We start from the raw sequence: 16,554 nt of genomic DNA, 5'->3' as shown, positions 1-16,554 counted from the left end.
AAGGTAGATATATTTTATTTCAGTTTTTATGGTGTTGCCAGCAGGAGATAGGAGATAGATGCTTATTGCCAAGAGCTGGAGAACCAATTACTTTGGAAAGTGCATTCAAAGATGCATTCCAGCAGCCTGTACTGACAATACCACCTAGTGTACTACCTGTTGGGAGGTATGTAGTTTTCATTGAGTTTGTGACACTCAGATTATTATCATCAAGTAAGTCTATAAGTGTAGCCAGGCATCATATTAATTCCCGGCTAATCAGTCTGAAGTTCAGGATTAAAAATCAAAAGAAAAATACATGGCCGCCTCTAAAGGCATTATTCAGTTCTTTGCATTTGTAATATTATGTTTATGTGAATATTAGATGCAGATTCTTGCTAATTAGCATCCAGGAAAAAAGATGGTTATCTTAGATCTTAATTTGATAGGATGAATGATGAGATCACAAGTAATACAAATCACTGAATGTTCTTAGTGCAGATATCATTGTCATCTATCATGCAGCCTGTTCTGTCCTAATTATGAGTGTACAATGAATTCCAGTACATAATTTTATTGTTATTATTTTTATGTGCCTGAAGCAAGTGTTGCAAAATTATTTTATTTACCTAAAATCCACATGGCATTACAACCTAGAAGACCAACATCTATATCAATCTGCTGCATTTTTATTAAGATCTGGAATAACAATAAAGGAATTGAATGCTAAAAATCATATCTGTATCACCAGATATCAGATGTATACAACACAGATTGTGTCAGGTATTGTCATGTCATTTTAAGCAATGCAATACAACCAGTTGTGGAACTTACTTTTGCTCTCCTGACATCTCCAATTACAGATATATGAAAATTTTATTTGTTAACACATCAGGAACTTATCCATTATTTGAATACCTTTATGATGACATTTAAACATGCAGGTACATTTTTACCGTGAAAGTCTCAAAAACTGGGGTGTCACCATCAGAGGCACAAGCTATTGTTGCTGTGGTGCCAGGGATGCCGGCTACTGTGAATATGCCTTCTGGAGCCCAGTTGGAATTTGTGAATCCCAAAGAGGGTGTGAAGATTCCGGCTGTGGTGATGAATACCCGAGAAGGCTGCCGTATGTGGTGGTCTGTACAGCAGGATCCTGGTCATGAATACTTCAACTTGGCTGAGGTAGTTGGACTTGGAGATACAGTCATTGTAACTTTGGAGGAGTCTAAGGATAAATTTGGCAGGTTGGTAATAACATTATTTATGTTTTTTATTATCCTGAAAGGATCCTGTCCCTTAAAAAAATATTAAGCTGCATGTTTGTATCAATGTATCTGCCCCTGGTTCAGTGACAGACATTAACTGACTGATTTTCCTGATGGTTGGAATAAACTTTATGTCATTTGAAGACATTTAATTTTGGTCCTTTGTGGCATCCTGTCAACAATAACAATAAGGTAGTCATTTGAAATTTTTAAGTGGAAATAACGGCTAGTAACATTAACACTTTCACTGTTATACACAAATAGTTCCATTGCATTGCAGGTTGCCGTGCATTGCAGATGGAATAGTTCTGCAAGGGTACAGCATGCTGTAATATCATTCTGTTTTAGTTGTCTTTAAATTGATTGACATTGGTTAAGCTGATCATATCAGATGCTAACCATGATATTTTTTGTTTAAATTTTTAATATAAAGACGTTTTAGTATGGTGATACGCAGCACACTGACAACAATTTTTACTATCACTGACCAGATTAAATATAGATTCTTGAAATTTTGTGTGGAGATAGATCTTTGAGAAGTATGGGTGTTTTATCAGAGTTATTTTTCACAAAAACTGGATCTCAAAGCATTTTAAAATGATGGCAGAATCACTTCTTTGCTTGATGCTTAAAATAGCAAGTCCTTGTTCCTTGCTGCACTTGCAGATTATGGCAGTCATCAGCAAACTTTTATTCTTCTCTTGTACAAACTCAACTTCTTTTTGCAGAGAATTTCCTTTAGTTATACCTGGGCCTACAGGTATTTGGCCAGGTCTGAAGGACAATGCTGTATACAAACTGCGTCTAAGTGTGGTCTGCCCCTCTGAACCAGTGAAAAGCTACGCAGATTTCCTTATTACCACAAATTCTCCCCCCACTGTGAAATTTTTGAAGGTAAGGATTTAAAATGTATTCCCTAGTCCTAATATGGTACTGTGAGATATAAGCATGATTTTGAAACTACAATATGCTTTCACTATCTGTGTGTGTGCGTGTGGAATATTTGGTTTTCTGAAGACTATTTTTATGTTCTCTTTGCATAAAGTGCAAATGAACACATAATGGGAAGGCCTTGTTGGTCTGATTCATGTTTTATCCTTGAACGTTTGGTAATTAGCAGATTTTGATAACATTTGGTAAAATGTTTTGGAACAATTTAATTTTCAATTATATTTTTCAAACACGTGCTTTGCTTTATATGAAGCTTAAATTAAATTTATCAATTTTCTTTAAAACTACTGATCATAGGAGACTGTAAATGATTTATAATATGTACAAACTTCAAAAATGCTAAATTTTATACATACATTCCACATGTAATAAACAGCTACAAAAGACAGTAATGTAGCTGTAATATCTAGATAAGCCTACATGGCTGCTATCATTCTGACAAGATGCTTGAGTACTTAGGTTTCTACTTAAGTACTACTGATGAAACCTGCTGTATCACTAATTGATGACAGTTGTGGACTTACTTCATGGATGGAGATGGATGCTGAATCCAGGAATAGATATCATTTTTAAAAATCTTTCCATTTTCAATTTATGGGAAAATTGATTCAGTTTCCAAAGAAAAAAGAAATCAGCAGAATTCTGAGATTGAAATTACAGAGTTTTAGAAGGAAATATTTTATTTCTATTTCAGAGTATTTTATCCTCAAGATATACAGTCTAAAATGAAAGTTGTAATGGTGGGCTTGTGTTGAGAACCATGCTTTTATTAAATACAGAGTGACTGAGAAAGCGCTAAGAAAAATATTTGATCTTAAGACAGATGATATAAGAATGGAAAAAAATACATAATAAAATATTTAATAATTTATACTCTTCACTTAACATTGTTAGAATAATTATAGACAGATCATGTAGCATGCATGGGGAAACAAAATTACCTACCAATTTTTAGTTGGGAGACTGCAGAGCAAAAGGGAACTTGGAGGCCTAGGTATCGATCAGAGGATAATATTAAATTGAATTTTAAAGGAAATAACTTTAAAAGGTATGAACTGGATTGAACTGGCTCATAATTTCGTCCATTGGTGGGGTTTTGTGGTCATAGTGATGAATTTTTTGGTCTCATAACAGCATGCCATTTCTTGATCAGCCAATATAATTTTAAGTGCTCAAGGAATAGTCTGAATTGTAGTTATTAATATTTGTGATGGTGCACAGGTGAGTCCTGTAAAAGGTGAGGCTCTGCGCACGAGGTTTATATTCAGCACTGATTTGGCAGATGATTTTTCTGCTGACTATCCTCTTCTGTATAAGTATGGATACCGCTTCAGTGATCAGGAGCAAATCCACTTCTTTAGCACATCAAATGTGGACTTACAAGTCACCACCATTCTTCCTGCAGGTGAACTGTTTTTCTTCTTCTTGTGTATGTTATTTGATTAGTACAATTTAATTTTGATTTACTGTGTAAGCTGTATTTAATTTTGCCTATGGTTTTAGTTAAAATCCAGTTTTCACAAGTCACAAAAAATTTATTTTTGTATAATGACGTTCAGTTACACAAAATTAATTTTGGTTTATGGTATAAAATACAGTTAATGTTTGCTGTGGCTCAATAAAATCCAGTTGTCATAGATTAAAATATCCAAACTATGAATCAAAGACTATTAAAATAAAAACAAAGATCCTTTGTGAGTACAGTTTCAGTTTTTAAATTTGTGTTCAGGTTTATTGAAAAGAAAACCTTAAAAAATGTCTATATAATCCTCACTACCACTATTACCACTATACTGAATTGAAATTTTGACACGGAATTCCTAAAATTGTTCAAGTTAACTTATATTGAGGCATAAAATTGTCATGTAAAGTTTTAGAAGAGAATAAATTTAAAGGAAATTGTTTTGAGTAATCTAGTTATGGATTTATTTATTTGTGGTTTTTAAATATGATTACACTAGTTTATGAGATTGATATTCCAAATAGTCCATCTGTGTATCAACATGATTATATATGTGTATCTTTTGAATGTTTCAGTTATGGGTCCTGAGACTGTAACCATTCCTGTATTGATGGTGTGTGATGTTCATAGGCTTTGTGCCATAGAAAGTGGTGAACAAATAACCACAACCTTGCCAAGTAACCTCACCCTTATGGAAGTTCAGTATGTATTAACCAGATTTGTTCTGTAAGAATGTAATCACTACAGATCATCATCAACTTCAGTTTTTATCTTATATGAAATCTGCTGAGCATATTTATAGAATAGGTCAGGTTTGCATACTTTTCATTTGAACATTTTGCTTTTTTCTGTCTAGAAAATATAAAATTGTGATTGTTAAACCTTGACCTGATTGTTTATCATTTCACCAATGTCTTTAAAAGGATAAATAACATTGGAAGTCATAATTACATAAACTTCAATCATACATAAAGTATTGAGTATACTAACACACTGATATGGTTTTGCAACAGGCAAATTGGTACACAGTTTGCAGACTATATTGCAACTGAGCAGTATCCTGAAGCAATGAGTATGGCTCAAACATCTCTGCAGACCTTGAAACAGTTGCCAAACCACAGTCTCTTCACTGCAGGGGCTGAGATACTTGAGAGTGTGATTCAAAAGGAACTCATGAGAAAACAGGATGGGTGAGGAATAATTTTTGAATATAATACTTTATTATATATAGGAACTTCTCTGACATTTAGGGGTTTGAAGGGGAGAATCTATTCTTTGGAGCCCTATTAATGAGTTGTATTTGTCTGTCTGTTCTGAAAATCACCTACAGATGTCACAGTTACACAGTTGACTGAACTCTTTTTGTCTATCAGTTTTGTGAATCAACTACAGATGTTCGCATCACACATACTAATAGACTGAGTCTGTCTGTTTGGTGAATCAACTACAGATGTCAGTATTACAGATATTAATTGACTTCTATTTGCCTATCTACTTTGTGAACAACATGGATAACATGGAAAAATTTGAAACAAATACAGATTTCCACAATATAAGAATGAAATACAGATACAACCTTTATGTGCCGATTTCTAACCTCAGTAAATATCAAATGGAGTTTACTATACTGGAATTAAGTTATTCAATAATCTTCAACCTACTAAAATATGTTTAAACCACGATAAAAAATGTTTAAGCCAGTGTTAAAAGAGTATCTCTTATCTCACTCCTACTCAGTAGAAGAATTTATGAATACATGCAAGTAATAATGGTGATGGTTTTCATCATAATTATTTTGCTGTAATACTGTAGTTCCGAACATCTGTCAATAGCTGTTATAACTATGTATTTATATTTGTACTAGAAACAAGTATTGTATTTGTGCTATGACCTGTTCTACTTCATTGGCTGTGCATGTGCAGGTATGATGAATTGCTCAGAAGAATGTGCCAAATTTCAAGGTGGTATCTTGCCATTTGCTTGATAGGGCCAAGGAAGTCTATGAATTTAAGTAGGTAAATGATAGCTTGTTCTCCAACCAATCAGTGTTCAATCTGAAGACAAGTCAGAAAAGTTACCAAAAGTCCAACCTGTTTGATGCAGACTTTTCTTAGTACTTATATTCTATTCTAAGGCCTCTTTGCTGAATTAATTTTCTTTCTAGCTTGGATGCAAACTCAGGATCCTTGCGGTCAAGTTTAGATTTCCTGGATATGTCCATCATTGTGCTTAGTGAATTGCCAATGTCAGGCTCAACATTGCAAGATCTTGCAGCATTTAAGGATAAAATTCTTAGTGTAGCAAAACATAGTGGTGGTAAGTAAATAATAATAATAATAACAATTGGTTTTCTTGTTTGATTCTTGGCTGAATTTGTGGTATTTATTTTATGACAAGTAAATTCCAAAGAGAATTTAGTTAAAGATGTATTTCACAGCACATGTGATTGCAGCTCATGATGGGTGTTTTAAAACCAACCAAGTGTAGACTTGCAGTAGGAAGTGGAAAAAGAACACCTTCATTTATACTAATTGGCTCCTTAAATCATGCTTGATTGATTAATGCACAGTTTCTAAGTTGATTTTCCATGGGATTAAAGTAGAACATTGTTTTGTTGTATTTTTAACATCCATTTGTCTATTCATTGTCTGTTACTATAATATCCACTCCACAATTGTATTCATTACAGAACTCAGACTAAAATACAGATCATTTCCAGACAGAGATTCAGCTTCTAAAAGGCAGTCACGTCAGAGACGCAGCAGTGGAGATACCCAACCAACCACGCTTATTACAGTCAATAATGTAAGTACTGCTCAGCAAGCCAAAGTGTTCAGTTATTTTAAAAACTTACATATTACAATATGGCTGATTTTTTGAAGGACTTGCTTATAAAACATTCTATAAACCTAAATAAATAATTAGTAAATTGTTTTTTTTTTATTTATGTATTAATTTATTTATAATGTATGTTTTCTGCCATCATTTCAAAAGCCATTACTTCAGGTGCAGCCTGTAGGAAAAAGTGATGGCACAGAAACACATGCAGTGCCATTTAATATCTGTAAAAGAGTCTACAAGCAGTTTCTTTCGTATAATTTCCTACTTATTATGAGGGATACTTCAGAAGTTTTCTGTATGATGGTATAATCCTGTAATGCTTTGTGGAAGTTATCTCCCATCATGTGTAATATTCATTGTAAGAACACCAAAAATATGGTGACCATATTTTATTACATGAGACTGAGATGTGGACTGATGTATTTAAATGGTGCTGAGATACAGTCTGATAAAGCATGCAAGTGAGTTTTCTTAATGTCTTTGGTGATGGTATTATATTAGTAGTTTCTTTGTTTTGAACTTATCCATAGCCTGTTTTTTAAAAAGTCTAAACAAATCTTAAAACCAGTCACTCTTTACTCTGAAATGCAGTAATTTATCAACACCAAATTTTGGTTAAAATCAGATAACAGGCGTGTTACATGAAGATCTATGTGTGTTTCTGTATGCTGAAGTGACTGGCTGCGGAATATCTGACTGCTTGTTTATCGCGATTACATTAATTACATCTGATAAAGGTTAGAGATCAAATTCTGGCAACTGTATGGGAATTGTTACACTATGAGTACATTCTTAATTTGTTTGTAGGTTATGTCTCTCATTTACCTTTACTTTAGGAGATTATGTTGAATTACCATCCTTATCGTTCTAGCATAGGCCCACTTGGCTTTATAAAAACAGAATAAACTGCCTTGAAGTATTTTTATGCTAGAAATAGTAATGTAGAAAAGTGGGATCACTGCAGGTGCAGTCCTTTCTTAAATTGTCAGAGAGTCTGATAAAAAGTGAGAACAGTTCTGTTGTTCTGGAAGAGAAGGAGAAGTTGCTGCAGCAATTGCATATCTACATGTACCATCTTTGTTTGGCGAAGGATCAGAAGATTCCTGTAGGTAAGTGTCATGCAGTTCTTGGAATATTAATGTCAGTTAATCTTTATTGTCATGATTTATGTGTGGTCCATCTGGCCATGTGTCAAAGTAGTATACTTCTATACTGTTAAACCCCAGAGTTAAAGACTGTCTGGCAGCTTTGTACTGTGAATGTAAATCACCAATTCCAGTTTGTTAAAGGTTAACAAAGTAATGTCACTTCACTCTGATTGAGGCTACATGTTTTTAGAAAACTTTAATGCTGTGTTTTACAGGTGATGTTTGTGTTATTTATTGGAAATTATGAGATACTGACAAAATTCTTATGGAGCAGCTATTTCTTTGGCACGGCATGTGTGTTGCTGTCTTGGGATGCTTGTTTGGAAAATTGCCATATTTAATTTAATGTAGTGAGAATTGGAGAACTCATATATGTAATAGGAAACATACTTCTTGACTTGAGTTTCAAAGGAACACTAGTAACAATAAAAATATATAAATATAAAGTAGAGTAGAATGTTAAATTGTCATTAAAAATTAAAATGTTAGTTCAGCAGAGCTGATTTATTTTACATAAACCAATCAGAAATATTTCAGGCATATTTACAAATAAATGCCAGGAATATTTATTATTTATTTATTTATTTACAAGTTCCAGAAATCCAATAGTGGATATAGAACATGTCACAAACTCAAGTATAAAAGCATAAAATACATACATTAAAGAATTACATCTAGACAAGCAGCGTACTAAATTCAAAACAATATAACTAGTATTTTTATTACAATAGTTATCCAATTAAGTACTCATCCACAGTATAAAACGAGTAAGTAATTAAAAAATGCCTTAATGCAACCTTGAACTTTTTACGCTTATTTGAGGTATTCTTAATCTCTGTGGGTAATTTATTAAATAAATTTATTAAATATCAAATCACTAGTCACATTATCAACCAATTCTAAATGTTTTTAAGTACATGAAGTTCTTTTAAATGACAGTAGATCACAGTTTAAAAAGTGAAGAAGTAGTTTTTGCTGCAGAAGATGAAAATGGTAACATGTGGATAAAGAAATAAAGATCTGTGTGGTCATTATAGCTGCAATAATTCTTTTAACATTACCAAATAAAAAGGAAGTCACATTTTATCTGGGAAACTAGTACAAAGGAATAAAGATAGGAAGTGAATTGGAGGAACTGCAATTATATATTTTATTATACAGGAACTTTCTAAGGGTCATGTGACGACCACTGACTTCAGTTTAGATTTAAAATTTGAGTTATTTTCCTCTTTAGGAACTACAGTTGTGCATTTTAGTGTACAGAAACTTCTTTCCAAGGATCATATCTTGAAGACTGCTGACTTCAATATACCAGAATTTCCTCCAGAGTTTCCTTTAGCTGTAAATGAAACAGGATTGGTAAGTTTTTATTTTTAGAATCTGCATATCTGTGTAAATGGTTTACTCTCTCTGAGCTATAATTGAAAACATATTTTCCTTATAATTTTGACACAGTTGGTGGCATTTTGATACACTGACATTTACATTACAGCATATTTGTAAACCAAAGGAACTATAAAACACAAAGAATGTAGGCACATGCCTTAACCTGTACATGCTACTTCTGCAGTCTAAATATAATTTCACCTACAATACTATAAGGAAGGACTGGATTGTCTCTCCATAGGTGCTGTCACTTTATGGTATTCCTGCCCCTCCCATATTTGTATTTGTAACAGTCATCAAAGCTCGGAGTTATTTTGCGTCCACAGCAATTAATATTATGGACTAAATTGATTAGAAAGTATTTATTTATATTATTCTTTTAGATTAACCTTGGCCAGACTGTTGCTGAGAAATTTGGTTCTTCTGGTAAAACATGCCTTGGTGGTGCAGCATTCCCGACAGACTACCTTACAGATGTGGCCATGGAAAGGAGTACACAGCCAGTTGAAGTGCAAAAGAGGTGTGTTGTTCTTTACATAGTTTGTGACAGCTGATAATCTAATAGTGACTGCAGTTTGATATAAAAAGTCACTCCTGCTCAGTTTTAGCTATTGCATGTATCTGATACTTGCCTTTTTGCTTCTTTATTAGATGGTTCTCTTATATTGAATGGAGAGGTGTTTCAGAAAGCCCAGTTTCTTCCCAGTTAAGGCATTGGTTTCACCTCATTTATCCTTTTTTTTTCTGAGTATGTTCTGAAGAATATTGTCTTCCTGTTTTTGTCTGGATCTTTTTCTTCTTCATTGCCTTAACTTGTCATACTTGTAAGGGTATCTTTCATTTTGCATGCCCAAATAATGTAAATGATCTATTATTTATTTTAGTGTTTTATCATAATTATGCTATTTGACATCTAACTGTATCTCTTATGAATTTTTTCATTATTCTTTGTAAATATGAATGCATAGTTTATCTTGGTATGTTTGTATCTGGCAACATTTCATCACAATGTAGAAAAGGGAGGTGTTTTCTGTTATGTTCATGATTATGATAAGTCAAGGCCAATAATGTCTTGTCACTGTCATTGTGAAAGTTTGCTAGATATGAGAACAAATGTGTAAATAAAGTGTGATCTCTCAAAAAATAAATTAAATTACCAGTTCATATTATAAATGCCATGATACCTGATTTATAAATGGAATTAATGTTGTAGGGGTAGTGTCGTGTTTGAGGTACGATTGGTGACGATGGGAGATGAGCAGGTTCCTAGTAAGTTGGACTATCCTGTTACCTTTAAAATTCCAGTGGGCAGTGCACCACTTCAGCCTGACAAGGTGTTGCAGGTAAGCGATTGCTGATTGTGAACTGTTAACACTGAATAATGGACTGAAAGAAATGTTGGCAATATGCTGGGAGTTCATCAATAGTGCTAGCTGTAGAAATAACATAAAACTCTGGTGACCAGTTTGTCTAGGGATAAGGCACTAAATTACCTTATCTAAAGTTTGGATTTAAGACTGGCTAGACCCTGTTCTGAATCAGATCAATTTTATTTACAGTGTTGTTCATGTTTGTGATGGATTCTACAACAGACATATTAAAAGTGTTCTATTGTCTTGATAGTGTGCAACATGGAAGGAGAATACATGGAGTGGAGACAGCTGTGCCACAGAAAAGTCTATTACTATTAAGTCACAGATGTATTTGGTATGCAAATGCAGCGTTCTGGGATATTATACGTGAGTAACCTTTTGTAGTGTTTGCAAATTTCAGTAAACAGATCTGTATTTCTGCATATATCTTGAATTATGTAAGATTTGATGTTTTCACAGTGGTGAGTACAAAGATTTCTGTCTTCTGGGTTGTTGTGCTGTGTTGTCTGGTTGATGTTAACCAATGTTTCAGAGGTCATACTGCCTCCATCATCGCTGGCAGCTCTGTAGTATGAGGTTTTGAATCCCTTATTCCAGTATGATAAAGGTTAAACCGGAAGGAGTCACCAGTCTTTTTTCTTTGCTTTCTGCAGTGTCTTTTTCCTTTTTCAATATTTTTCTCACTTAGTTTAAATTGTCCTTTCATTAATTCTGTAATTTTATATTCCCTGTTCATATTGTGACCAATTCTCTGTTTCTATAATTCTGGCTCATTTCCTTTGTACAGAGTACACTTAAGTCTTAACTCACAATCTCATTACCAGTAAATTATTTATTTATACTTAAAAACAAGTTTCCATAGCTTGGACTTTTTTATTTTCATCAAAAGGCAATTTTCACATTCTTATAGAAATTTTGGAAAGTGGAAGTTAGTATGAATCTTTTGACTTCAGTTGAAGCTTTATTTTTCAGAGATCTTACATAATAGTGTTACATATTTCATGGAATTTATGCAGCTTTCTGTCTACATGATGATATTCAACATCTGTAATATCACAGCCAAGATAATTAAAGTTCTTTGCTTGTTCCATTATTTCTTCATCAAGCACTATTTTCACTTATAAAGTGAATATTTTAAACTTCAATGTGGTGCCATTTTGTTAAATTTAAATATTTATGATTGTATGTTATGTGATGATGATGAGCTATTATGTTCCATAACATGATTTCTCAATCATTTGAAGAACTGTTATGTACTGGAGAAAGATCCCATGCTGTGAAGATGTTTTGTTATAGGTTTATAATTGTAATTCACATCCTTTATTTCATGAAACGTGTTTTATGTAATACAGATTCATATTGTATATTCCTTGTTTACTGTATAGCCCTGAAACGTAGGACTTATGTTTTGTGTTAAGAGTTCTTATTACCACTGCTCCTACAACTACGTCACCCAATACTACAACTACTATTACTACTATTGAAGCAACATCTGGCTGGGGAACAGTACTGAAATCAGAAATTTCTACAATACCAACCTCAGGGACAATGCAAGACCCCTCTTCTGCTGTTAGTACTGTTCTAGAGAACACTCATGATGTCTTGTGCTGTAAGGATCTTCCTCATTCAGACAGGGAAGGAGTGCCAGTATCCAATGAGACTTACAGTATAACATTCAAGTATGTAACAGTACTAATAATATTTATATATGGAATTTTGAAATAGTTGTTGTTAGCATACAGGTTTGGTATTTGAAGGTTAAGAGGTTTAATTTGTCATTCAATTAATTTCAAGAAGAATTTTAATATGTAAACATCCACAAAGTACATACAGCCATGGTGTAACTGTTTGTAACTGTTCTTTAGCGTGGGTTAAAAACTATTATCAACTCATATTTATGTAACTATCTGGGCATAGGACATATCACCTGCTGAGAACAATAGTGACGTAACTCAGAAATCACAGTTTCGAGAAAAATGCCTTCGAACTTTTGGCGCAACTTCAATCTTTGATTCCTCGTCCGCCATACAACTTACTCGAGTAATTTCTTTTACTTTATTCACAATATGCTTTGAATTAACATAATTTGTAAGGTCGGCCACACACTGTCTTACGTCTCTCATGCACGAAGAGATGGAGTGAAACCTTCCCGACAATAGTGGCGTTTATCATTACCTAGCGGCATAGGGCGGACCTACACTTCCGCTGCCTATGCATGATTTCAAGGTGAATGTTGCAAGTCTATTTATGGATATAACTCAAAATCGGTGATTTCTGAGTTACGTCACTATTGTTCTCAGCAGGCGATATGGTGTATTAAGAAGCAGGCTATGCTGTTGTACAGTTGGTGTTTAATTTCAGCTTAATGTTGCTAATGTATTTATTTTATATTTTATACAGAAACAGCACACTTTATTTAATTAACAGAATACTAATTTTCACACATAACATTTCCAGAACCAAGGATTTTTAGTTTGGAAACTTTTAATACAGCTTAGATAGTACATTGTGACTTTTATAAAAAAAATTGTCTTAGTTGCAGAGAAATGTTAAGACAATGTAAACTGAGATGGCATTGCTATAGGTGACCGGAGTATGTTCAGGGACCTGGCAATATGTAGTCAATCAATTAAATGCCTTCAGTTATGTATCACTTTAATTGTTATATTTCTCTAAAAAGAGATTTAATGTATAGGATTGAGGAAGACTTTAATGCAACCGTGGGCAAGCGGAAGGAACAGTTTAAACAGAAACTGTGCTGTGAAATCTTGGGACAAATACAAATGCCTGAAAGAATGATTCAAGATATTGATATATCTCCAGGTAAAAATCTATAAACTAATAAAACAATTTTCTTCAAATATAAATATATTTACCAAGTAATAACATTAAGAAATTTTGGTATCTGTTTTACGTACATAAATGTAAGAGAAGTATTGCTAATGGTATTAAGACAAGGTGTGATCCTGTTATGTTGTATATTTATAGTTTTCCAGCCTTAGGAATTGTAACAGAGGTTGGAATCTGGCAAGATGAGCGATTTCCATATCATTGGGGGTGTACAAGACATTTCAGAAAGTTTACTTAAAATATACATGCATTTCTGTTTGTTATTCTAAATCCACTGGTTGTTCCTGTGTTTGTTAGTTTTACAGAAATGTAATTTGTTAGTGTTCTTATTCCATCTGCATAATTTAGATATATAGTTACACTAATTTCCTTTTCATTCAGAAGCAAAATTATGAAACATTGTAAAGTTTGTTGTTTATGGAGGGGATGAAAGGAACATGTAATGGAGACTTATTTAGAAGAGAATGTAATTTTAGGTGAATGCTCTAACTTTTCAAGGAAAGGGTTCCTAAAGTGGATTGATGAAATTTAGGAGAATAAACTTTATTTCTCAACCTTAAAACATAAATGTTCATGATGTGGTACCAAAAATAATTCCTTCAAAATATAGTGTGCTTATAAACACACATTATTTTCTTAATATTTACTTTCACTGTACAGTACCATAGCTTCTGTGATCAGTGTGAAGATGAGTGAATTGTTTCTAGGTAGCATAATCGTTACTGTGATGCTGGTGGATACGGATGTGAAGACTGCAAAGGAAGTTATTCCAGCCATTGCTCATGCTTTACTGAATGGTGATCTGAATTTACATGACCTGGATAATCAGAAATTGAATGTTCCACCACAGACAGTCACGATCATAGAACCCTACAGGCCTGGTGAAGTACATTTAATTTTAAAGAATTGTTCCCTAACTTAATTATTCTTTGCTGATATTATAATTTTTAAGGCTTAATAATATTTGAAAGTATTGTAACAGAATTTAGAATTTTCTCCCCTTGTTAGAGTTGTCTTGTGTTATTGACTCATCAGTTGTGCAATACTACTAAATAAGGTGGGGTATAAGATTGTTACCCCTTTGATTAATAAGGTTTCATGCCAACTGCCAGACTACAAGTGGTGAAGTTGTTTTCACATTCGCTGTAGAATCTTCTGAATGTTTCACTCTGCTGCTGACATTTTAGAGGAATTTTGGTAACTTTCACCACATGGCATAGTATGATGGAGTGAATTAGGATCACGATAAAACCTTAAATATATATTTTTCACACTTTTACTTTATCATTAAATATAATCAAATTTGGTCAACAAACAGTTTCTAATTTATCATCTTGAGAAATTTTAAATTGGAAAGAATTTTACATATTTTTCAGTAGTAATATTTTCATGTCTCCTTAGCATTACCAGGGCTGGAGCAAATATTTTTGGCCCACTTAAACAAAGAGAATCCAAAGAAAGTATTTTTACGTAGGTGTACCAAGCAACTGTTACAGTCATGGGCTCATTGACCCAAAATCAAACCTTCCTCGGAATGCACTTTATGACTATAATAAGGCCCCCACTAGGCAGAGTACTGTACTTCATATGAAGTGGAAAGAATACTGAAATGTAGAAGATGATGCGAAGTTTGAAAACAGTGCCACTTACCCCTCTTCCATTTATTCATTCACGCTTACATTCTGTTTGGCCACTTCATTTGAATGTAAAAGCGTGTATACTGATCTGTCCAAGATACAGATTTTATAATTTTGAGTAAACTCTGAAAATCTGCATATGATTAAATTAATTATTCTTAACTTACAAGTATACACTGTTACATTCTACACTTTATATGTGTAGATTTACTTTGATGTCACATGTGATTAGACATGTCACTGTTGTATTGTCAAAAATGTCATAAATTCATGGCTACAGCAAGATATCAATATGACTGCCAGCTGTGATAGGCAGACATACCATTAACATCCAGTCTGTTCACACACGCTATGTAATATGAGAGTCATGATATGTACACCGTGTTTCAAAAGTAGCTTTACAACTTCACAGAAGAATATAAATTTATTTAAAGGACATGCGCAATAATTTTAAATGCACAAATTTAGCCAAACACATCAAGTTTCATGCACATAAACTGTAGTACCGAAAACCGTCACAGCAAACGCTCCCAGCCCCTTCTTTTTCATGGAGAAGACCATTATCGGCTTTGTGTATCTGGACATGCTCCAACAGTTCCTCCCTCATTCCTTAACTAGACGAAGATGACCAGGAAGGACACATTCACTTCCAGCAAGACGGTGCACCCCCTCATTATCTCGGAGAAGTGCGCGAGTACCTCAACAACCGTTTCCCAGGTCGGTGGATTGGTCGGGCCGCACCAATAGCATAGCCACCTTGTTCCCCAGATCTAACACCTTCAGATTTTTTTTTGTGGGGATTTGTTAAAGATTGAGTGTACGTGCTACCCTTACCTGCAAATGTGGCCGAACTCCGAACTCGAATTACCGCCGCAGTTGCTGAAGTGACACCGGAGATGCAACACCGCGTGTGGCAAGATATTGACTACAGATGGGACGTCTGCCGCATAACAAATGGAAGTCACAGTGAACCATAAAAATCCGATGGACATAAAACTTGAAGTGTTCGACTACATTTCCATGTTCTGAAATTACATGTTTCTCCTATCAGTTCACCAATATCTCGCCCTCAAGTTGTAAAGCTACTTTTGAAACACGCTGTATAATGGCTTTAGTAAATTTGTTCTTTATTTCGTTTAAATTTCTTGGTAAGGCTAACTTCAGAATAAGTTAATTGGTGACAAGTCTGATGAATAAACAGGCCAGGCATTTTGTCAATCTTGACTAATTATTTGACTTGGGAATAGGTCATTTAGTTATGCTTGTTGGAGAATTCTGTCACTGGGATAATGCGTCACAGTAGGAACTTATCTTTTCTGGTATTACAAAACAAAGATACTGGTCCACATAGTAGTTCAGTTTTGCAGCGAGACTGCATGCCTCATAAAAGTTCAGTATTGATAGGTGTCAGCCCTGAAAACTTAATGTGTATTATATCACAGCTGTGTGTGAATGATTATGTACAATTATGTTTTAATTTTAAATGTCATAAAAGTTGTCAAGCTGCTTTGTATTAAGATGGCTGTCTTCAGGGTTGTAGTGCCATGTAGTATGATAGAAGCTTACTAATTTTTTAGAGGTCCTTGTTGCCACCTTCATCAGGGTGATGATTGCCCTGATGACGGAGGCAGCAAAGACCTCTGAAATGTTGGTAAACTT

General features: G+C 33.9%; 1 protein-coding gene across 5 annotated transcripts in view; it reads left to right on the top strand.

Moving 5' to 3' along the window:
- LOC110830864 (uncharacterized) overlaps window positions 1-16,554 on the top strand; it is a 32,747-nt gene that overhangs the window by 12,177 nt on the left and 4,016 nt on the right. For 3 of the 5 annotated variants that reach the window (XM_087342873.1, XM_087342872.1, XM_087342875.1), the window contains exons 15-30: window positions 24-166; window positions 924-1,226; window positions 1,976-2,141; window positions 3,420-3,603; window positions 4,236-4,362; window positions 4,674-4,850; window positions 5,825-5,976; window positions 6,350-6,465; window positions 7,466-7,610; window positions 8,884-9,008; window positions 9,419-9,555; window positions 10,249-10,378; window positions 10,659-10,774; window positions 11,827-12,087; window positions 13,104-13,231; window positions 13,966-14,139. In XM_087342873.1, coding sequence (XP_087198999.1) covers window positions 24-166; window positions 924-1,226; window positions 1,976-2,141; window positions 3,420-3,603; window positions 4,236-4,362; window positions 4,674-4,850; window positions 5,825-5,976; window positions 6,350-6,465; window positions 7,466-7,610; window positions 8,884-9,008; window positions 9,419-9,555; window positions 10,249-10,378; window positions 10,659-10,774; window positions 11,827-12,087; window positions 13,104-13,231; window positions 13,966-14,139 — 2,584 coding nt within the window. Of the gene's footprint in view, window positions 1-23; window positions 167-923; window positions 1,227-1,975; window positions 2,142-3,419; window positions 3,604-4,235; window positions 4,363-4,673; window positions 4,851-5,824; window positions 5,977-6,349; window positions 6,466-7,465; window positions 7,611-8,883; window positions 9,009-9,418; window positions 9,556-10,248; window positions 10,379-10,658; window positions 10,775-11,826; window positions 12,088-13,103; window positions 13,232-13,965; window positions 14,145-16,554 lie in introns of all 5 variants that reach the window. The other 2 variants (XR_015533654.1, XM_087342874.1) reach the window with 2 other exon arrangements.

The sequence above is a fragment of the Zootermopsis nevadensis genome, unplaced genomic scaffold (genome assembly GCF_977971745.1).
Source record: "Zootermopsis nevadensis isolate Lab colony 2312 unplaced genomic scaffold, Znev_1.0 Znev_ptg000004l, whole genome shotgun sequence".
Lineage (NCBI taxonomy): Eukaryota > Metazoa > Arthropoda > Insecta > Blattodea > Termopsidae > Zootermopsis > Zootermopsis nevadensis.
Note: the sequence above shows the minus strand (reverse complement) of the source record. Positions and strands in the feature narration are given on the sequence as shown.